Below are 17,315 nucleotides of genomic sequence, written 5' to 3'. Positions count from 1 at the left end.
GGCAGAGGGTAGGTTTAGGTTAGATATCAGGAGGCGCTACTTCACGGTCAGGGCGGCTAGGGTCTGGAACCAACTTCCAAGGAAAGTGGTGCAGGCTCCTACCCTGGGGGTGTTTAAGAGGAGGTTAGATGAACGTCTTGCTGGGGTCTTTTGACCCCAGTATTCTTTCCTGCCATGGCAGGGGGTCAGACTAGATGATCTGCTCAGGTCCCTTCTGACCCTAGAAACTATGAAACTATAATCCCAACAATATTGCCTCCTGCCATGTCACATATGCATGGCAAGAAATGCAGTTTTTTGGATTCGAGATCAGATACCAGTCATTCCATTACTACTTGCCTGGAATTGCAATCTCAAACCGGCCAGTGTCAAACCAGCTCCCTGTACAGTCAGCTGATTGTTGGCTCCAGCCACATGTTAAATGCAAGGCTCATATAAACAGTCCATTAAAAAAAAATTCACATTGAATGTGGAACATTTTTATGGCTTGTTTTCCATTTTATGGTACCTTAAATTGGGTTCATGTGTAGCACCCTGCCCATTTATGTCACAATGAGAACATGTTAATCACAGCATAAATGTAACATGTAGAGGGAGGCATGTGTGTTTGTATAGCTGAGAGATGAGTGCCTTTTTATTTGAAATAAAAGAATGGTTAAAAGAAGAGAGAACAATTACAGAATAAAAACATTGTCAAACTATGAAAGATAAAAAATAGTTTATGGTAGGAAAAGAAAAGCATCTGCACATTTCAGAGAATTGTGGCATGACTTCTAGATAGCAATCACAAACATTTGGGTTGATAGAATGGATTCAGAAACATTTGGGTTGATAGAATGGATTCAGTTTTAGAAACCTATCTTATATTGAAAAGGAATTCACCAAGATGTTTATCCCCCAGCGTTTGAAATGCTGCTCTTAATACTATTTATATTCCCATTTTTTCTGAGAGTAGGGAATAATAAACTTCAAAGTTTTCTTCTACAGCAGCAGCTGTGCATTTTTTTTAATGAACAGTCTCTTAAATAGCACTTTGATAACCTCCAAACCACATAAATAGCATTTAAAAACAAGTGAGTTTTTCAAAACATTGGTATGTGGAGATTGTGCTTATGGTGAAGATTTTCTGAGAATGAATCAAAACTCTTCCCTGAAGAATGTTTTGTTGCATTTCAAGGGAATGTTCCCTAGTGACTGGAATACGATAGAAATAAAGCGTTATATCTTTTGCAAGCGTTTACATAAAGTGCACACAGTTTATTGAATACAGAGACTTTCTAAACTGGTTGTGGTGCACAAATGCTACCATCGTTCAATTAATGCTGTTAAAATACACAATGTGTTTATTATAATTGGAAAATAGAAAATGCAAAGTAATTTTAACTAATAACCTATATACCAAGCTTTATGATAATTTATATCTGCTACTTCCGTACTAACCTTTCCTGTTTAAATGCTGAATTTCCAAGCTAGGAGAACTTGCTGTTGGTCACAAATCTAGAGCACTAGTTGACCAAGTTTCTTTCCTTCCTTCCTGCCTGCCTTCCTCTGTTTGATAATTGGTGCATATGCATAGGGTCAGATTCAAAGGACAGTATACCTGGACAAAGTGGGAGTAACATGACCCTTACGCACGTGAGTTCAGAATTGTGATTTTTGGAGCACCTTGCTCAGCTGCCATCTAATCCTGCAGACATCTGTATTCAACAGGTGTCTAACATTTTTACTTCAGAGGTCCCCGGCACCAACTGTTGACCTTCTAGGTGTGCCCAGAAGTGTCTCAGCCTTGACCAGGCTGGGAAGCTTGGTGTGTATCTCTTGTCTAAGATATACCGGGACCCAGAAACTAGACATTATATAAGTTCCCTGACAGGCTTCATTTAATAGGTATTCTCAGAGCATGCTTAACTAACAGGTTTGGGCTCCTTGCAGAAAGTAGTGGCAGTCGCTACTCTAGTTTTAGAATGTGAAGGGAAATTTTATTTATTTATTTATTATATTTATTTTGATGTTCTGGTGGTGGCAGCCTTTTATGTGATAACCTAGTGGTTAAAGCACTTGTCCAGGTTCAGTTTCTTTATTAAGCTGGGGGGATTCAAATCCACATCTCCCACCTGGAGACTTCTGTCACCATCAGGCAATAGGCTTTCCAGTGAGGAGAGATGGAGTGTGTGGCAGCATTTTTCTCTCCTCCTGTTGAAAGTGTGACACTGCGGCAAAAATGAAGGATTCCTGGGGCCAGTGAAAGAGCAAGAGGGCGCATAACCCGATAGCCTAGTATTCAGAGCAGTCCTAACTCCTGGTTCTGCCCCCAGAGCATTTTTTGGTATTTTACATTAGACAGATGTTGGACAAAGTATAGAATACAGTCCTGGGAGAACGGACCAGAACATAGAACTCTCTTCTCTTAGGTGAGCATTATGGGGTGCCTGTACACACGCTTCAACATGTTCTAATTTGAATGCGTCAGAACCAACTTGATTAATCACTGAACAAGTTGTAGTTAAAGCACCCCTGCGGCCATTTTGGAATGTGGGACAATGGATACACATAACACTGTGGCATTGAGCTGCTCTAAATAAAGCACTCCCCCACCCATCCCAGAGCACGTGTATAGACAGTAGTGCTTCCTTCTGTTGCATCATTTCTTTCTCTCTAGCCCCATAACTCTGCACAGTGGCGCAACAGGAAGTGCAGCTGGTGCCCCCTGTTCTATAAAACTTGTAGCCTGGTGGGTAGAACATTCTCCAGGGTTATTATGTAGAAAGGAGCACCACCACTGTTTTAAAGAAAAGGATGAGCCCTGTCCAGTTCTTTTACAGGAAAGCTATGGGAGAGGTTTGGGGCAGTGGTTCCTGAACAGATAAATGAAGTGCCTAAGGGGCAGGATTTAGGTTTTATCCCCATCTTCAGTATTTTCTTACTAGCTGTGTCTCTAGGTGGTCTCATACTCAGTGTCCTGTTTTTGTGGATCCCACCCGACTCCCCATGCACTATGTTAGGGAGTGTAGATGCCTAGCACAGGGTTGTACTAGATTCTACATGTGGTCCAGGTGTATTTTTCAGTGCCAGATGCTTTATGGGATCTAACCCAAATGTATTTACACCAGGCAGAGATTCTGTTTGGCCCTCTGGTAGAATTTAACTTTTAAATAGACACAAAAATGAGGAATGATTGTAGTTTTTAAGTACTTGGGGCTTGGTCTGGCAAAGTGTTGAGTATTGTTAGTTCCCATTTTTATCAATTTGAGGTGAAGGGGATCAGATCTTCAGTTAGGCAGAGTAGGATGGCCTCCCTTCTCAAGGACTTTAAGCAACATCATTGAATAGAAAGGAAAATACAGAAGATACGCAGTTCTTCCTAGGGACAGTTTTGCTTGTGTGTGTTTTTCATTAATGAGATCAACGTTTCAGCAGTTCTTTCACTTTGAAAGTGCAATCAGTTTGTTAATTAGTGTAGTGGTTTCTTTGACAGGGGTTCCAGTGTTCCTGAAAACGATCGACTGGCTTCGATAGCAGCTGAGTTGCAGTTTCGGTCTCTGAGTCGTCACTCAAGTCCCACTGAAGAGCGAGAAGGTGATTCTCTTGATAGTAGATTGTGACATAGATCTGCACGTTGCTAATATGCTTGTGTTCTCTGTCTGTCTGTCTCTTCCTCCCCCATCCCCAAATTTCCATTCTCAGTTCTTTCCCTTATTCTTAAAATTCCTTTTGTTGAAGCAGGGCTTTTACTTTATTGGATTTAGCTGTAGGGGCAAATTTTAAAGCTAAGTGCCCATATTTTCCTAACATGCATATGTTTGTTTTGTAGGTACGGCTTGGACATCCTAATTTAGAACAGGTTGTTTTTTTAAACATACTATTGAGTTGTTCTATTGCAGCATTCTAAATTAAATGGACCCCTGATTAACACTGTGTTTTAAGGATCAAACCTACTCTTTTTGGTACAGAGCACTGGTAATTAGGTTGCAAAGTGAGATGATCAGGAGAGGGAAGGATTTTCCCTATCAAGCAGTAGATCAGAAGCAAAGTCTTGTACATGGTAGTACATCAGTACCTGCAAGGCCTGTAAAACCACTACTTACTTGAAACGCCGTGGTAGGAACAAAGAGTAGATCCTTATTGATGGTTGGTCTTCTGACCTCCACCTCCTTCAGGTTATGAACAGCCCATGTAGATCAGCATGCAAGTAAAATGCATTAAAACAAGTTCTCTTGGACACTACATTTTATAGACTCCCATAAAAGTAATATTATAACATCTCCTTCATGGAACACTTATTCCTCACAATACTGTTTTTACAGAACCATCGTATCCAAAAGGAGATTCAAGTGGATCGTCCCGAAGGAGTTGGGAGCTTCGAACTCTCATCAACCAGACCAAAGGTAAAAGGCAAAGGGATTCTGCCCACTTCAGTGTATTTCAGGTTTCTTAAACTAGTCTTAAAGTCATCAATGCTAATTGTGAAAATATTTGCATGCCTCTGTAAGCCAGAAGAATCCCAGTTCCATACTGGAGGGGGCTAACAAAAACGCAAGTTGTATTTGAAGAAATATGCTGTACATGCTAAACACAGTCAGTGCTCCTTTGTTACCAAGAATTGCCTGCATGTTTATTGGTACTGGTTTAATGAAGAGATTTTAAAAGTCCGTGGTATATGAGACCGCTAGATACTTTAAAAAAAGATATTCTAAAGATTCAAAAAGCATATAAGAATTGTTCAAATTTCAGAAAAATCTCTCATCCAAGTGGAACGAATCCTTAACAATTTCATCTTTCCCTTATTCAAACATAGTCATAATTCCGATGTATCAGTATCCACACTAAGAGCCCTGGCATATGTTAATTTAATGTCACAATGAGAACTGATCCCTCATTCCAGCAATCAGTTTGCCACATGTGCATGGGAGGAGGCAAAACTGTTGGGATGCGGGATCAGATCCCAACACGATTGTGATCCTAGGCTCCCCACTGTACTGGCAAGTTGAAAGAGGAGAGTCCACAGGTCTAGCCAAGACCAGCAATCAGCTGATTATCAGCTCTAGCCCCCTGAATCACACTGGGAACTTGAACCAGCTCTGGTGTAGTCTGGAGCTAGATCCAACAATCATCTGATCATAGCTGATAATTTGCTGATTGTCAGCCCTGGCAGGAACAGTCCTGGGGTCAGTCCCGAGACTGCCTGGGCTGGGCTGACAATCACCTGGTCGTCAAAACCCCATGCCTTGCAGCTCTGACCAGGCTTGTGGAGGGGGTGGAGCTTCCCTTGCTGGGGACTTCAAAGAATGAGCTAGCAGTGGGATTTAAAGTTCCCTAGGTGCTGGGGACACTGCGAAGTGGCATCTGCAGCTGCGTAGCAGGAGCTTGCAGCTCCTCAGCTGCCACTTCCACGGGCACCCTGGAAACTTAAAAAATTGGTCTCTCCCTTATGTGAGGCTCACAGCACCCTTCCCATTTGCCTCTGCAGGTTGGGCAGAAGGTGCTGAGTCCAGGACACGGTGCTGCCCACTGCTGATTGGCTGTTTCCTGGGGCTATCAAACAGGGGATGGCTGTTTCCTGGGACTATCAAAAATCCTGGGGCTATCAAAAATCCAAGGAATAGACTCAGTTCAATAAGGAAAATCAACTCGGATCAATTCAAATCAGTTCAGATCTAGCAGCATAGGATCCTAAACAAAGAAAATTATTTGTGACTCTTGTTTTATTAGACATAGCTTCCAAGCAAGTACCCATTGAAGCTGTTCAGAAGTCTGTCCAGTTGTTTGAAGAAAGGCGATACAGAGAGATGAGAAGCAAGAACATAATTGGCCAAGTTTGTGACACCCCAAAATCTTATGATAATGTTATGCATGTAGGTTTGAGGAAGGTGACTTTCAAGTGGCAGAGAGGAAACAAAATAGGTAAGTTTTGTAATAGATTTGTCCCTCCAATTAAAATATTGCATTCAGAATTACTTGTTCACCTTCTAGTTGGCTTTTCAAAACTTGCAACTCCTTTGCCAATATTATCATAGTTGGTTTTATTATGCAAGGATGACTGACAGAATATTCAACATAAAGTACTGTTACTACTCACGTTCTCAGTAAAGTTCTCATTGGTCAGACAGAAACAATAATTGATGTGGATGGAATTCAGCATACACAGATTAGCTTAATTTCAAAGGTGGTTACTCATAGTGTCTGATCTTGCCGGTCCTTCACACGTTCAATTCCTATTTAAGTTGTAAGGAGTTCTGTATTCAGAAAGACATGTAAGCACTTGCTGATGTAATTCCTATTGGCCACACTCGCATGCTAGTTCTGAATGTATATGAAGATTCTTAAATTCTTACTGTATATTCCTGGGTGTGTCTACCTGTGTGCTTTAATGCACAGTAGCCTAATTAGTGTCCATTAGTGTCATCTAAAAAAGGTGTGATTATGCTAATACACAGTAAAATAGGCTACTGCGCATTAAGCGTTACGTAAAAACCATGCACATTCATTACTTGAAGGCAGCCTAATGCACATTTCTTTAATACCTCACATTGGAGGTACGAAATTCAGTACGCATTAGAAAAAGTGCATTTATGCGCATGTAGATGTGCCCCCTAAGAAGTTTATATTCCAGAGCAATCTGTTAGTTAACATGTCCACATTTAACATACTTGAACTCAGAATTATAAATGCATAATTATGTAGAAGCATTACAAATTCAGATCAGTTTAAAAGAAAAAGAAAAGACAGTAAACCCCACTGGGTAGAGAAATTTCTTTTTATAGTCATTATTGAATAAGGAAAATGATCTGATGTTTGAGCCATTGTTCTTTGTGTCTGTGTGTTTGTAATTCTACAGGTGAGGGCCAGTATGGGAAAGTCTATACCTGTATTAGTGTTGACACTGGTGAACTGATGGCCATGAAAGAAGTGAGTACTTTATCTACAAGAGCAACTGTTTGATTTAAGGGTTACTTTGTTTCCATCAGCATGAATCCAGCCTGCAGTCCGAACCATTTTGTTGGATTTTTTTAGAGCAGAGGAACAATAATATGAATTTGTACTCTGGATACCCACGTTTACTAATGAGCACCTGTTTTACATTGTTCAAATCGATTTAACCATCATTTTCATACCTGTAAAATTGGTAGTAATTCTTATGTAAAAGGCGAGGTTTTTTGTGGGTGATATCTTTTATGGGACCGACTGCATGGTTGGGAGAGATTCAGATATGCTGTTTAGTGCAAGATCACTCTTCTTCAGGTCTTCATAATAGTAAGCCTTATCTTTTTTACAGGGATATTGTAAAGCCTAATTAATGTTTGCTGCCAAGTTTTATACAAGGATCTCAAATAATTTCTCAAAGTAATTTATTAAATCAAAGCTGCATGAAAATGTGTATGTTGTTCTATGGTATTTTATGTTACATTGTGTTCCTCTTCTTTTCCCTCCTTCTTCATTCCCTAGAGAAAAAGATATGAAGTGTCACACCAGATTTTTTCAGCTTCTCCTGTAGTTTAAGTGAGCTAGGCTGGGTCACAAAACTTTTCTGTACTCACCAGGTTAGTCATAAGTTAATTTTCAGTACAGAAATAAGTAAAGCTGCATAGGAACTGAGACTCTCATTCTCTGTTTTTCACCATATTTTACTTGAGATAAGATATTTATGTCAATCTTTTAATTTTCTTTCATTCCTCCACTGGCATGTGGAGGTAGCCAAGGGGGTTTTACCAATTATCAGGGACTTGGATATTATCTAGTATGCGCTCACCACTAGCACAGTTTATATTTTGGGGGCTCAGTTCTTTTTCCAGTTTTTCATTTATAACTTTCAGTGTCAGTCAGGTATATATTAAAAGCCAGGTGAGTTCTTGTCTATCATTCCTGCCCATTGACCAAATACCAGTGACTTAGGACCCTGTTGTTTTGCAGAAGACCATAATTTCCTAATACGTATCCTCCCTCTAGAATTCATAAGCCCCTAGTTTTTGTAGGTGCGATTTCTGTATCAAGTCAAGCATATGTATGCCTTTGGGGAATGCCTTGGAAAACCTAAGGTTTATGTGAGAGAGATGTGCAATTAATGGACCTTATGTTAATAAGCTAAATATGTAGCATGACATTTCCTAGCCCTTATAAAAATATTTTGAAATTGGTTAATAAAGAATAATTAATTATATTTTAATAAATTACAATATAACTGATTAATAACATGTTTATTTCTTATAAAGGACTACATACAAGCTATGTTTCATAGTCTCAGTTCAAAGTCTTTTTGGAATTGCTTAAGTGTAAAATATCATTGGATTTTTTCTTTTTACTTCCCTGAAAAGCACTATTTTTTCCTTGGGTTTTTCTTCAGACTTTACAAATGAATCTTTCCAGAGCTGAGGAGAAACCTGTGAAGCTTCAGTTCAGTATATAATAAAAACCTACTAAAAATAAGAATTTAAACAACAGTGCTGTCTAAACTATACTTTCTCTGACACCAGTGAAAATGACATGGGAAATACTTGATTTTACAGACATTGGCCAGATTGTATAACATGATTAGACATGAAAGTGGTACTTAAACATTTAAATTCCATCCTGCCTGAATCCCTGGAAAGTATTAATGCATCTTCTTCTGTAATGTGCCTTCAGCATAGCTTTAAAACTTTGTCACAAAAAAGCAGCAACTAGGAGAAGCATTAATGATTTTTCAGGGACTTGAGCAGAGCAGAACTTGATTGCACTTAGATGCCAAATAGGTAGAGTAAGACGGGCAAAGAAAAATATTTAGACACCATTTGTTACTTTTTCTTGAATTTAACTTTATCACTGTTTAATGGAGTACAAAACCTCATGTTCTGAAATTTACACAGAGGTAACTAATCATAATGTCCTAGCAGCTCAAGTGAGTAGATGTATATTTATGTTTCTTGTGGCTATTATTAACTTGATGTATTCACCAATTTTTTAACTTTAACCATATGATTAAAAATAGCATCTTCTCTACTTTGTACTAAGCTTTTTGTTTGACTTTGCAGTATATTGAAAAGGAAAGAATTAAATCATTTTTTCATTAGAAGGTTTTCTAACTTTTTTTCTCTAGAAAAATTCATCATGGCTTCATTGTAGGAGTGCAAATGAGATCTGCTCCATTAGTTACCACCAGCTACACCTGTTGTTCTTCCATGCCATTCCATGTCCTTGGAACAGATTTAGAAATGGGAAACTCTTCTAAATTCCTCTGAGCTAACAGCCTGCTCCTTCATGAAGGATAACACTACTGATGTGTGTAGACCTTCATATATTTGAGTTGTTGTGGTTTACACTATATGAGTTAGAGCCCAGGCTCTTTCGGAACCACATTTTGTTTTCAAATAGCACCATCTCTTCCCCTGCAATGTCTATAAAACTTTTCCTAGAAATCCAAAAAACGAAGAATACTTATAAAAAGAAAATCTTCTTAGGTGTTATCTTGGTTTGGTAACTTTCTGTAGTAGTTTTACATTTAGGTAACAAATAATGAAATGGCAATAATGAAAATAATTACTTTTGCAGATAAGATTTCAACCCAATGATCACAAGACCATCAAAGAAACTGCAGATGAACTGAAAATTTTTGAAGGCATTAAGCACCCTAATCTGGTTCGTTATTTTGGGGTGGAGCTGCACAGGGTAAGCTAGTGAGTTGAAAATATTTATGGAATTCAGACTCTGGATCACAAATCTTCTTGCATCACAGCGCAATTAACTTAGTCTTATTACCCAGCAAATCTCTGTGATTTACAACATTTCTCTGAATCTAGAAAAGATTTTAGTCAAAAGTAAGTTGTTGAAAGTTATTGGGGTTGATCTTAAAGGGGAAGTGAGAGTGCAGTAAGGTTAGGAATTAATTGGTAGTACATTACATGCTCTGCCTTAACTCTGATCATGTATATATATTAAAGCTTAAATCTTATTTCACTTCAGGTGCCTGAGTGGCATGTGTGCAGCTGTGTAAACAGCAAGCTAGATCATGTGTGGCATAATGAATTGGATGCTGCCTTGTATGGGAGGAAACCTGGGATTCTAGTTTGGGACTTTAGATCCAGTGGGGCAGGAACATTTTCAGTGCTGTTTATTCATTTTATTCAATAGATACTAAATGTAGGGTGCAGTGGGTCAGCTTCAAGAGGAGGTCTAGAGGGTGTACTGCAACTGCCTGGTCCGTGGTCTGGTGTTCTTTACTAGGAAGCAGGAGACAGAAATTCAAACCCTCTGTGTGAGAGTGGCCCAAATACCTTGGATCACTAGATCAGGGTTAGCAAATTATGGCCATTAGCAAGCTATGGCCTGCAAAACCATTGGATCTGGCCCACAGATGTGAGACTTATGTGGCATTTGGCAAGAGGGTGCTTCCACCCATACCATGGCAAGGGAAAGCAGCAGCAGGTGCTTCCCTCTGTGCTGCAGTAGGAACAAGCAATGTAGTGGGTGCTTCCACCCCACCTTTGGGGGCCACGGTAATGGTGGGGTCCTAGCGCTTGCCTTCCTGCCTCTGATCCAAGCTGTGTCATTCTGGCTCGCAGCCTGAAAAGGTTACCAACCCCACTGTAGTTAATCATTGGTTAAAAAGTAGAGGGTCTTCTTTCTCCTCCTTTGACATGAAACACCTACTGGTCATGTTTCTCTGTGACTAGTTTCAGGATGAATCTGGCTTTATATGCGTCTGGGTGGCTGCTTCACCTGAGCACGTCTTCAGTTAGCGTGTGGCATCCTGAGCATGCCCAGATGGAGGCATGGGATGGGTCTAGTTACCTTGAATTTCAAGCTTGCACATAAGTGCCAAAAACTGCAGTTATGTAAGTGTCACATAGGTGCATGGAGACAAAACAAGATGTGGTCCTAAGTAAACTCACAAACTAACTTAAGGCATGGACAGATGGCACACATTTACAGTGGAATAGAAAAAGAATGCACAGTTGCCCAGTCCAGTTGAGAATTATTTGAGAGAGAATCAGGGATAAATTTTTTTCAGTGAGTTCTACCAGTGTAGCCATTGTCTGTCTGCAGCTTGTTGTTGGACAGCATTTTTACACACGGTGGGATGTGGTGCAGGGCACTTTTAAGTAGTAAGCCACGCTATTAAAAACTCCTGCGCATCACATGTAACAGCATTGCTGTCTCCATGCTGAAAAAATGGCAGCGGGGAGCTTTAAACTAAAGCTCATTGGACGTGTTTTATTTTGAAGTGCCCTACCACCATTTTGTCAGCATGGAGACACTGATGCACGTGATGCATGAAACTGCTAGAGCATGTCAATTTCTGTGCTCCAGCAAACTCAATTAAACATGTCTGCTCCAATGCACTGGATTTCCAGCCTTACCCATATGTGAGTAGGAGCCTAGAGAACCTGTAGCCACTTGCTGAAGGCAAATAGACTATTACCTGCCCCTGTGCCCCGTGGTGATGAAGTTTTGTATGCAGCTGTCCCAGGATAGTTGCACTGTTGTGTGTTCCTGATCCTGGTGTAATTTATAGCAGTATTCTATCGAATGCAATTACTTCCCTTTGTAGACAAAGCTACAAACATCCAGAAGCTCTAAAAAGCATTTTATTAACAGCATAGGACACAATTTCTTAGTGCCTCTCCTCCAAAGCATGTGGACCTGTTTAAAAAAAAAAAAAAACTTCATGTGAAAATTAAGAGAAAATTGCAATGCATAGATTAGGCATTTCAAAAAGCAGATGTCTTTCAAATAGAACTAGAATCTCTTCACTACTAGTTAGAGAAAAAATAGCCCACGTAGAGTCAGAGAAACTAGAAAATTGGCCCACAGAGCCTTTGAGACATTAGAATCTACAAGAGGGGCAAAAATAACCAGTCTTTTTTGCTTGTTGCTTTTTTGTTAAATACCTTAACTTAGTCACATACCATACTTAACTTTTTCCCAAGAATTAGTGGTTGAAAATTGGAGTGCATGTCTTAAATGAAAAACCCCATTCTAAATAGGTTGGTTAAAAGGAACCTTCTTTTTGCCTTCCCAAAACAAGGTGCGTCTTATTTGGGGCATGTGGTACGTGAGTAAAACCAGTATACATAAATTGCTGTTATAGCACTCAACAATGTACCTGCCAGCTTTTCATAACGTATGTTATTCCAGAATTACAAACTGTTCTACCAGCTCTTTGAGGGCTACCGGGATTCATTCATCCATAATTTGCATTAGTATCACAGCTAGTTATATCATTACAGGACGATACACAGAGGAGATTTTGTTTATGTATGTGAGAACATAATGCTAAAAATAAGTCTGTCAGTGTAGAATAATATGATGAAATTTGTGGTTTAATAGTCCTGATAATCCCAGTTGAAACTAACGCTATTTTGAAAAAAACAACTAGGTTTTGGAGGGAACTCCTGTTGAACATTAAAGATGTTAAATGTTAAAGATTAAAAATAAGACCCCCAATTTGGTTCCTACCACAGGAGGAAATGTACATCTTCATGGAGTACTGTGATGAGGGCACACTGGAAGAGGTATCAAAGCTGGGCCTTCAGGAACATGTCATTAGACTCTACTCAAAGCAGATCACCATTGCTATCAATGTATTGCATGAACACGGGATAGTTCATCGAGACATTAAAGGTAAATGGTAAAATAAGCCAATAAGGAAAGGTGTTTTGTTGCAGTAAAGTATTGTGAAGAAATAGTTGCAGAAGTCATTCATGGAGATTTAAAGAAAGTTCTCTACTCTAGAGCAGCAGTTGTGTTAATAACAGTCTTGGCCCCGTACCTGAACAGTTTATAAGCTGTTAGCAGTTGCCCATGAGGCACTTCCGTAACTTCATTTGAGGACACTGGGCTAGGTAGACCCTAGGGCTCTTAATCCAGGTACTGAAATCTGACCCTTAGACTTCTACCCCTTAGTCTTCTGACCCTTACACCAGTAACCTGCCAACTTTTTTTTTGTTATTGTTCTGGTCTTTTCAAGAAATTATGGAGTTTTTGAGGAGCTGAAGAGCAGCATGCAGATCATATAATTGTGTCCTTTTTTCTGCAGTTGTCAGGGTTCAAGAAGAGCACGTAGGATTTCTAAGGAGTGATTAATTTATTTTAATGGTAAAAGGCTGTCATAATTTGAAGGGAGACTAAAGACTAATATACTTAAATTATGCTTATTTATTGTTTTTATGATGCATATTAGTTAGTCTACACAACTTGGCTTTTAGCTGTCCCTTACAATAAACAGGCTGGAGCTACAAAACCTGGGATTTTTTTGGCATACAGGGACACTTCCTCTTTCCTTTTGTTTCATTCCTTTTACTTACATTGTCACGAGCAGGGCTTCTTCTCTTCTGCTTCTTTTGGGAATGTTCTCCTATTTAGTTTAGCAAGATGTCTTCCTCAACAATGGCAGAGAAACCAAAGAAGGCAGAGAAAAATTGCTCTCAGAGTATACCCTGCGAATGCTCAGTTTGATAAGACAGTGCAACCCAACGATGCTGGGTTTCTATGTCCCTCTTGCTCACAGGGTTCTGAATCATCGCAGCAGTCTAAGGGATTCCCAGTTGCTCTTGGTCCTTTGGCCTCATGCACCTCATTTGGGAAAGAACTGTCCACGACCCAGAGGCCTCCCACCCAGGTAGGCCACTCTTGAGTCAGCTTTGGCATCTTTGTAGGAGACCATCACCCTTCCTTTTAATCTCATCCCCAAGCATTCTTGTCTTTCCTGTTCTCCTTCAGGGCAAAGGCTTTTTCTACAGTTGTAAATTCACCTCTGACCTTCCCGTAAGCACCATGCATATGGTGGTCATACAGATTTAGGTGATTACTTTAAGGTTTGATTTGAGGTTGATCAGTTTTGAGGTTGCTTCCTCTTGGACGAGGAAGTGTTAAAATCCAAGGCCTGTCCTGGAAGTTGGGTCGTGTAAACAGTCGGGATTCCCTTTGTATCAGTGTAGGGCCTCCTTAACCTTATGGTGTACTTTCTAGATGACAAGGAGTGTGTCTTCCTCTTGTGTGAAGCAAAAACTAGTATATAGTAGTTCATGGAGTTGTATCGCTGTATTATCCAATAGGGTCTTCATTGCCTCATTTTCCTCATGTCCAGTACTGGAGTGCTGCTTAGGAGCTATTCCAGTTTCAGATGTTGAAGTGGTCAGGGTCATTGCTGGTCATTCCATGCTCTAGATAGGGCTTTCCTAATCCTTAAAGTCAAGTTATTGCTCACATGGTGACTGTGAAAGGGTCAGCTGTATAAAGGGGGCTTAACTTAAGACTTTTCCCTCATCCATAAATTTGGTGGATGAATCAGTTCATATTAGGGACTCATTCAGAATGGCACATGTATGTAATCTGAGTGTAATCCCAGCGAGGCATATCTATACTCTCAACCTCAGTAATTAAGTAAATTGTGGTAGATTTTATAGGTTGCAGTGGGGGCAATTCATGATCATGTTGTACTTGGATACTTTTGCTTGCATAGACGTGGGACATTATCATGTAGTGTACATGGAGCCTGAAGTAAAATTAATTTTTCTGTGGAATATTCTCACTTCTCCCTTGTGGCACACCTCAGTGGACTGCTTTTCTCTATCAGCAAATACCCAGTTATTCTTTAGTCAAGTCTTTCATGTGTGTTCCATTGTTAGGGCCCATATATGTCCTACATGTTGAAATGGGCATCTTTTGGCCAGCAGTGTCCTTTGAAGTTGCATCTGTTCCCAGACTTCAAAGGGTTGATCAGGGCCCTTTGCATATTTGTGCTCCTTACAAGCTGTGGCTAGATTTTTGTTGTATATTAGGCTCTGATGAATGTAGTCATTATTTCTAGTCCTCTTTGGGTTTTTCTTAGTTTCTTTTCAGTTGTTTTGTTTCTTTGTACCTGGGTACTTGGGCTTCATTACTTATGGCTACAACCAAATCTCCTACATTTAAACATTACCTGTATTGTGCAAGAGCCATACACTTCAAAGGTGGCCATACCACATGCCGGTTCTGTCTGATATAAGGACATGTCCCTGAAAAGTTCTCAATCGCCACAGCATTCACAAAATGAAGGCAGAAGACAGCTGATGCTCACCTGAAACTTTTCTTACATGACAACTCACTGAGACCTGCCTTTTATCTTGGTACATGGGACATTCCTGGGAGAGAACAGTCTTTAAGTTAAGAGTGCTCCAGTGTTAAGCCTCATGCACTTCCTTCTAGAGCAAACTCTTCTGTCATTCATGCCTTCAGGTCCTTGTTTTTGACTCCTGGGAGGGTAGAAAAGATAATTACTCCACAAAATATCTTAGGCATGGGTCACTTTCTGATTGATTTTTAAGTAAAAAGAAACTGAAGTTACCTTGTTCGTTATCAAAGGGTGTCATTTAGCCTTGCACTGTGAAGAACTTAAGTTTCCAAGCTTCAGCACTGGCTAAAGATTAGCTTCTTTCTGCATTCATTTGTAGAACTGCAGCAGTATAACAGGGTTCTTGGTACTGATGCTTGGTGACTCAATATTGCCAGTAGCCTTTTTTGGTACTGAGGTTTTTGGTATGCACGGCTTTGGTGCCATCAGTGTGTTGTGTTGTTCATGCTGCTGACTATGGCATGTAGGTTCATCATACAAACTAATCTCATGGTTTGAATGATTCTCGAGTCTCTACTGTTATGGTCTGCACTGTGCTACCACTTTTGGTACTTGTTTCTAGCTTGCCAGCGATAGTATGGTTCTGAGGTCCAAATGAGAGAACTTCTTATAACCTGCTTTACAAAACCCCACCATCTCTTGAGGAGTACTATTCCTTCATTGAGAGAGTACTGTTTATATCTCAAGGTGATAAAAGGACTGCTTCTTCATGATACTCCCCCCAGATTGCATTCTTTTTATGACTTTTATGTATCTAATAGGGATTCTAGGATTAATTAGTTCAGGAAAGGAGGAGCTGAAGATAGTATGTCCTCAGGGTAGCACCTTCATAGTGCCTTCTTCCCTTAAGTCTCTGTACTCCGACCATATTGGGTACTGACTTGGAGATCCTCTTCAGTCTCTTCTTGTAGAGCTTCGTCCTCATCATCAGTGAGATCCTCAAGTATGCATCAGTAGCAGCTGCTGAAAGGACTGAGACCCATAAAACACCTGCTACCTCTTCTTTATCCTTCGGTTAAACTGTAGGTTTTATTGCTCCATCTCATCCTCAACATTATAAAACTTCCTGGGACGTTTTTCACAGGATTGCAGATGGCCTGTAAATCCCTTGTGAGACTGGGCATGAAAAGTCCCAGATATTTTCCATTTCTACATACCAGAGTGGTATCAGTCAGTGAGGGCCAGCAGAATGCGGTAACAGGCTTAATATCGATCCCACCTACATCCAAGAGAGTTGCCTGTGTCTGGCATTGAATACTTTTATGTTCATTCAATTCCAGGCTTGCTGGTTATGATAACCACACAAAGAAGTTATAGACAGCAGCAACCGAAGACCATGGCTTAGGGAAGAAACTAAATATCTGGATTTGGGGGAAGATGTTACTAATCTGCCAAATTCCATCTCAGATTTTCTAACTAAGAGGCATTATTGTCTGGCTGTAACTGTTTTAAATGGCATGAAGTAAGCAGGGTTATAGACAAGCTATCTCAAAATTTATCCATTCATTTAAATCCTTGATAGTAGAAGGGCAATTAGTGCTATGAACCTGGACAGCTGCCAAAGGGTTAGTTCATACGTTTACAGAACAACTGTCCCGTGTGGAGGCATCTGATGCCTGTTTTGGCAGTGTTGTCTTACAGTTAAAGTTAGGGTGATTTGTCTGAGTATCCACCCTTTACACATCAGATCGCTGCTTCTGAGTCACTAGAAGCACAATAGGTATGCAGCAACTGTTAAAGGAAGAACATGTACTTATATATACAGCAACTGTGGCTCACTGAGATGTGTTGCTCATCTTTACTCTATCACCCTGCTCTCTTTACATGCTACCAGATTCTGGTAACATTTAAATGTTCACCAAAGTTTGGGAGGACCTTTGGTCCTCCTCTGCTATTTGTCCTGGGTGGGAGGAATGACAGTCTAGGGGCTGGTAAAAGGATTCCAGTCTCATGTGCTGAATATTAAGACCCCCCCCACAAGTGAAGACATGTGGACACTAAGCCTTGTGGAACTGCAGTCAATTGTTCTGGAGGTAACCTTTCTTTCCCAACATGTAAAACTTCATTGGTTTCATAGTTTCTAGGGTCGGAAGGGACCTGAGCAGATCATCTAGTCCGACCCCCTGCCATGGCAGGAAAGAAAGAATCAAACGACCCCAGCAAGATGTGCATCCAACCTCCTCTTAAAGACCCCCAGGGTAGGAGCCTGCAGGAGCCTGCACCACTTCTC

General features: G+C 40.2%; 1 protein-coding gene across 5 annotated transcripts in view; it reads left to right on the top strand.

The window, feature by feature from the left end:
- MAP3K4 (mitogen-activated protein kinase kinase kinase 4) overlaps positions 1 to 17,315 on the top strand; it is a 152,232-nt gene that overhangs the window by 129,089 nt on the left and 5,828 nt on the right. For all 5 annotated transcript variants that reach the window (XM_019549991.1, XM_019549994.1, XM_019549992.1 and 2 more), the window contains 6 exons: positions 3,476 to 3,576; positions 4,305 to 4,385; positions 5,710 to 5,901; positions 6,836 to 6,906; positions 9,523 to 9,639; positions 12,435 to 12,594. In XM_019549991.1, coding sequence (XP_019405536.1) covers positions 3,476 to 3,576; positions 4,305 to 4,385; positions 5,710 to 5,901; positions 6,836 to 6,906; positions 9,523 to 9,639; positions 12,435 to 12,594 — 722 coding nt within the window. The remainder of the gene's footprint in view (positions 1 to 3,475; positions 3,577 to 4,304; positions 4,386 to 5,709; positions 5,902 to 6,835; positions 6,907 to 9,522; positions 9,640 to 12,434; positions 12,595 to 17,315) is intronic.

Source organism: Crocodylus porosus, unplaced genomic scaffold, assembly GCF_001723895.1.
Source record: "Crocodylus porosus isolate Cpor-Errol unplaced genomic scaffold, CroPor_comp1, whole genome shotgun sequence".
Taxonomy (NCBI): Eukaryota; Metazoa; Chordata; order Crocodylia; family Crocodylidae; genus Crocodylus; species Crocodylus porosus.
Note: the sequence above shows the minus strand (reverse complement) of the source record. Positions and strands in the feature narration are given on the sequence as shown.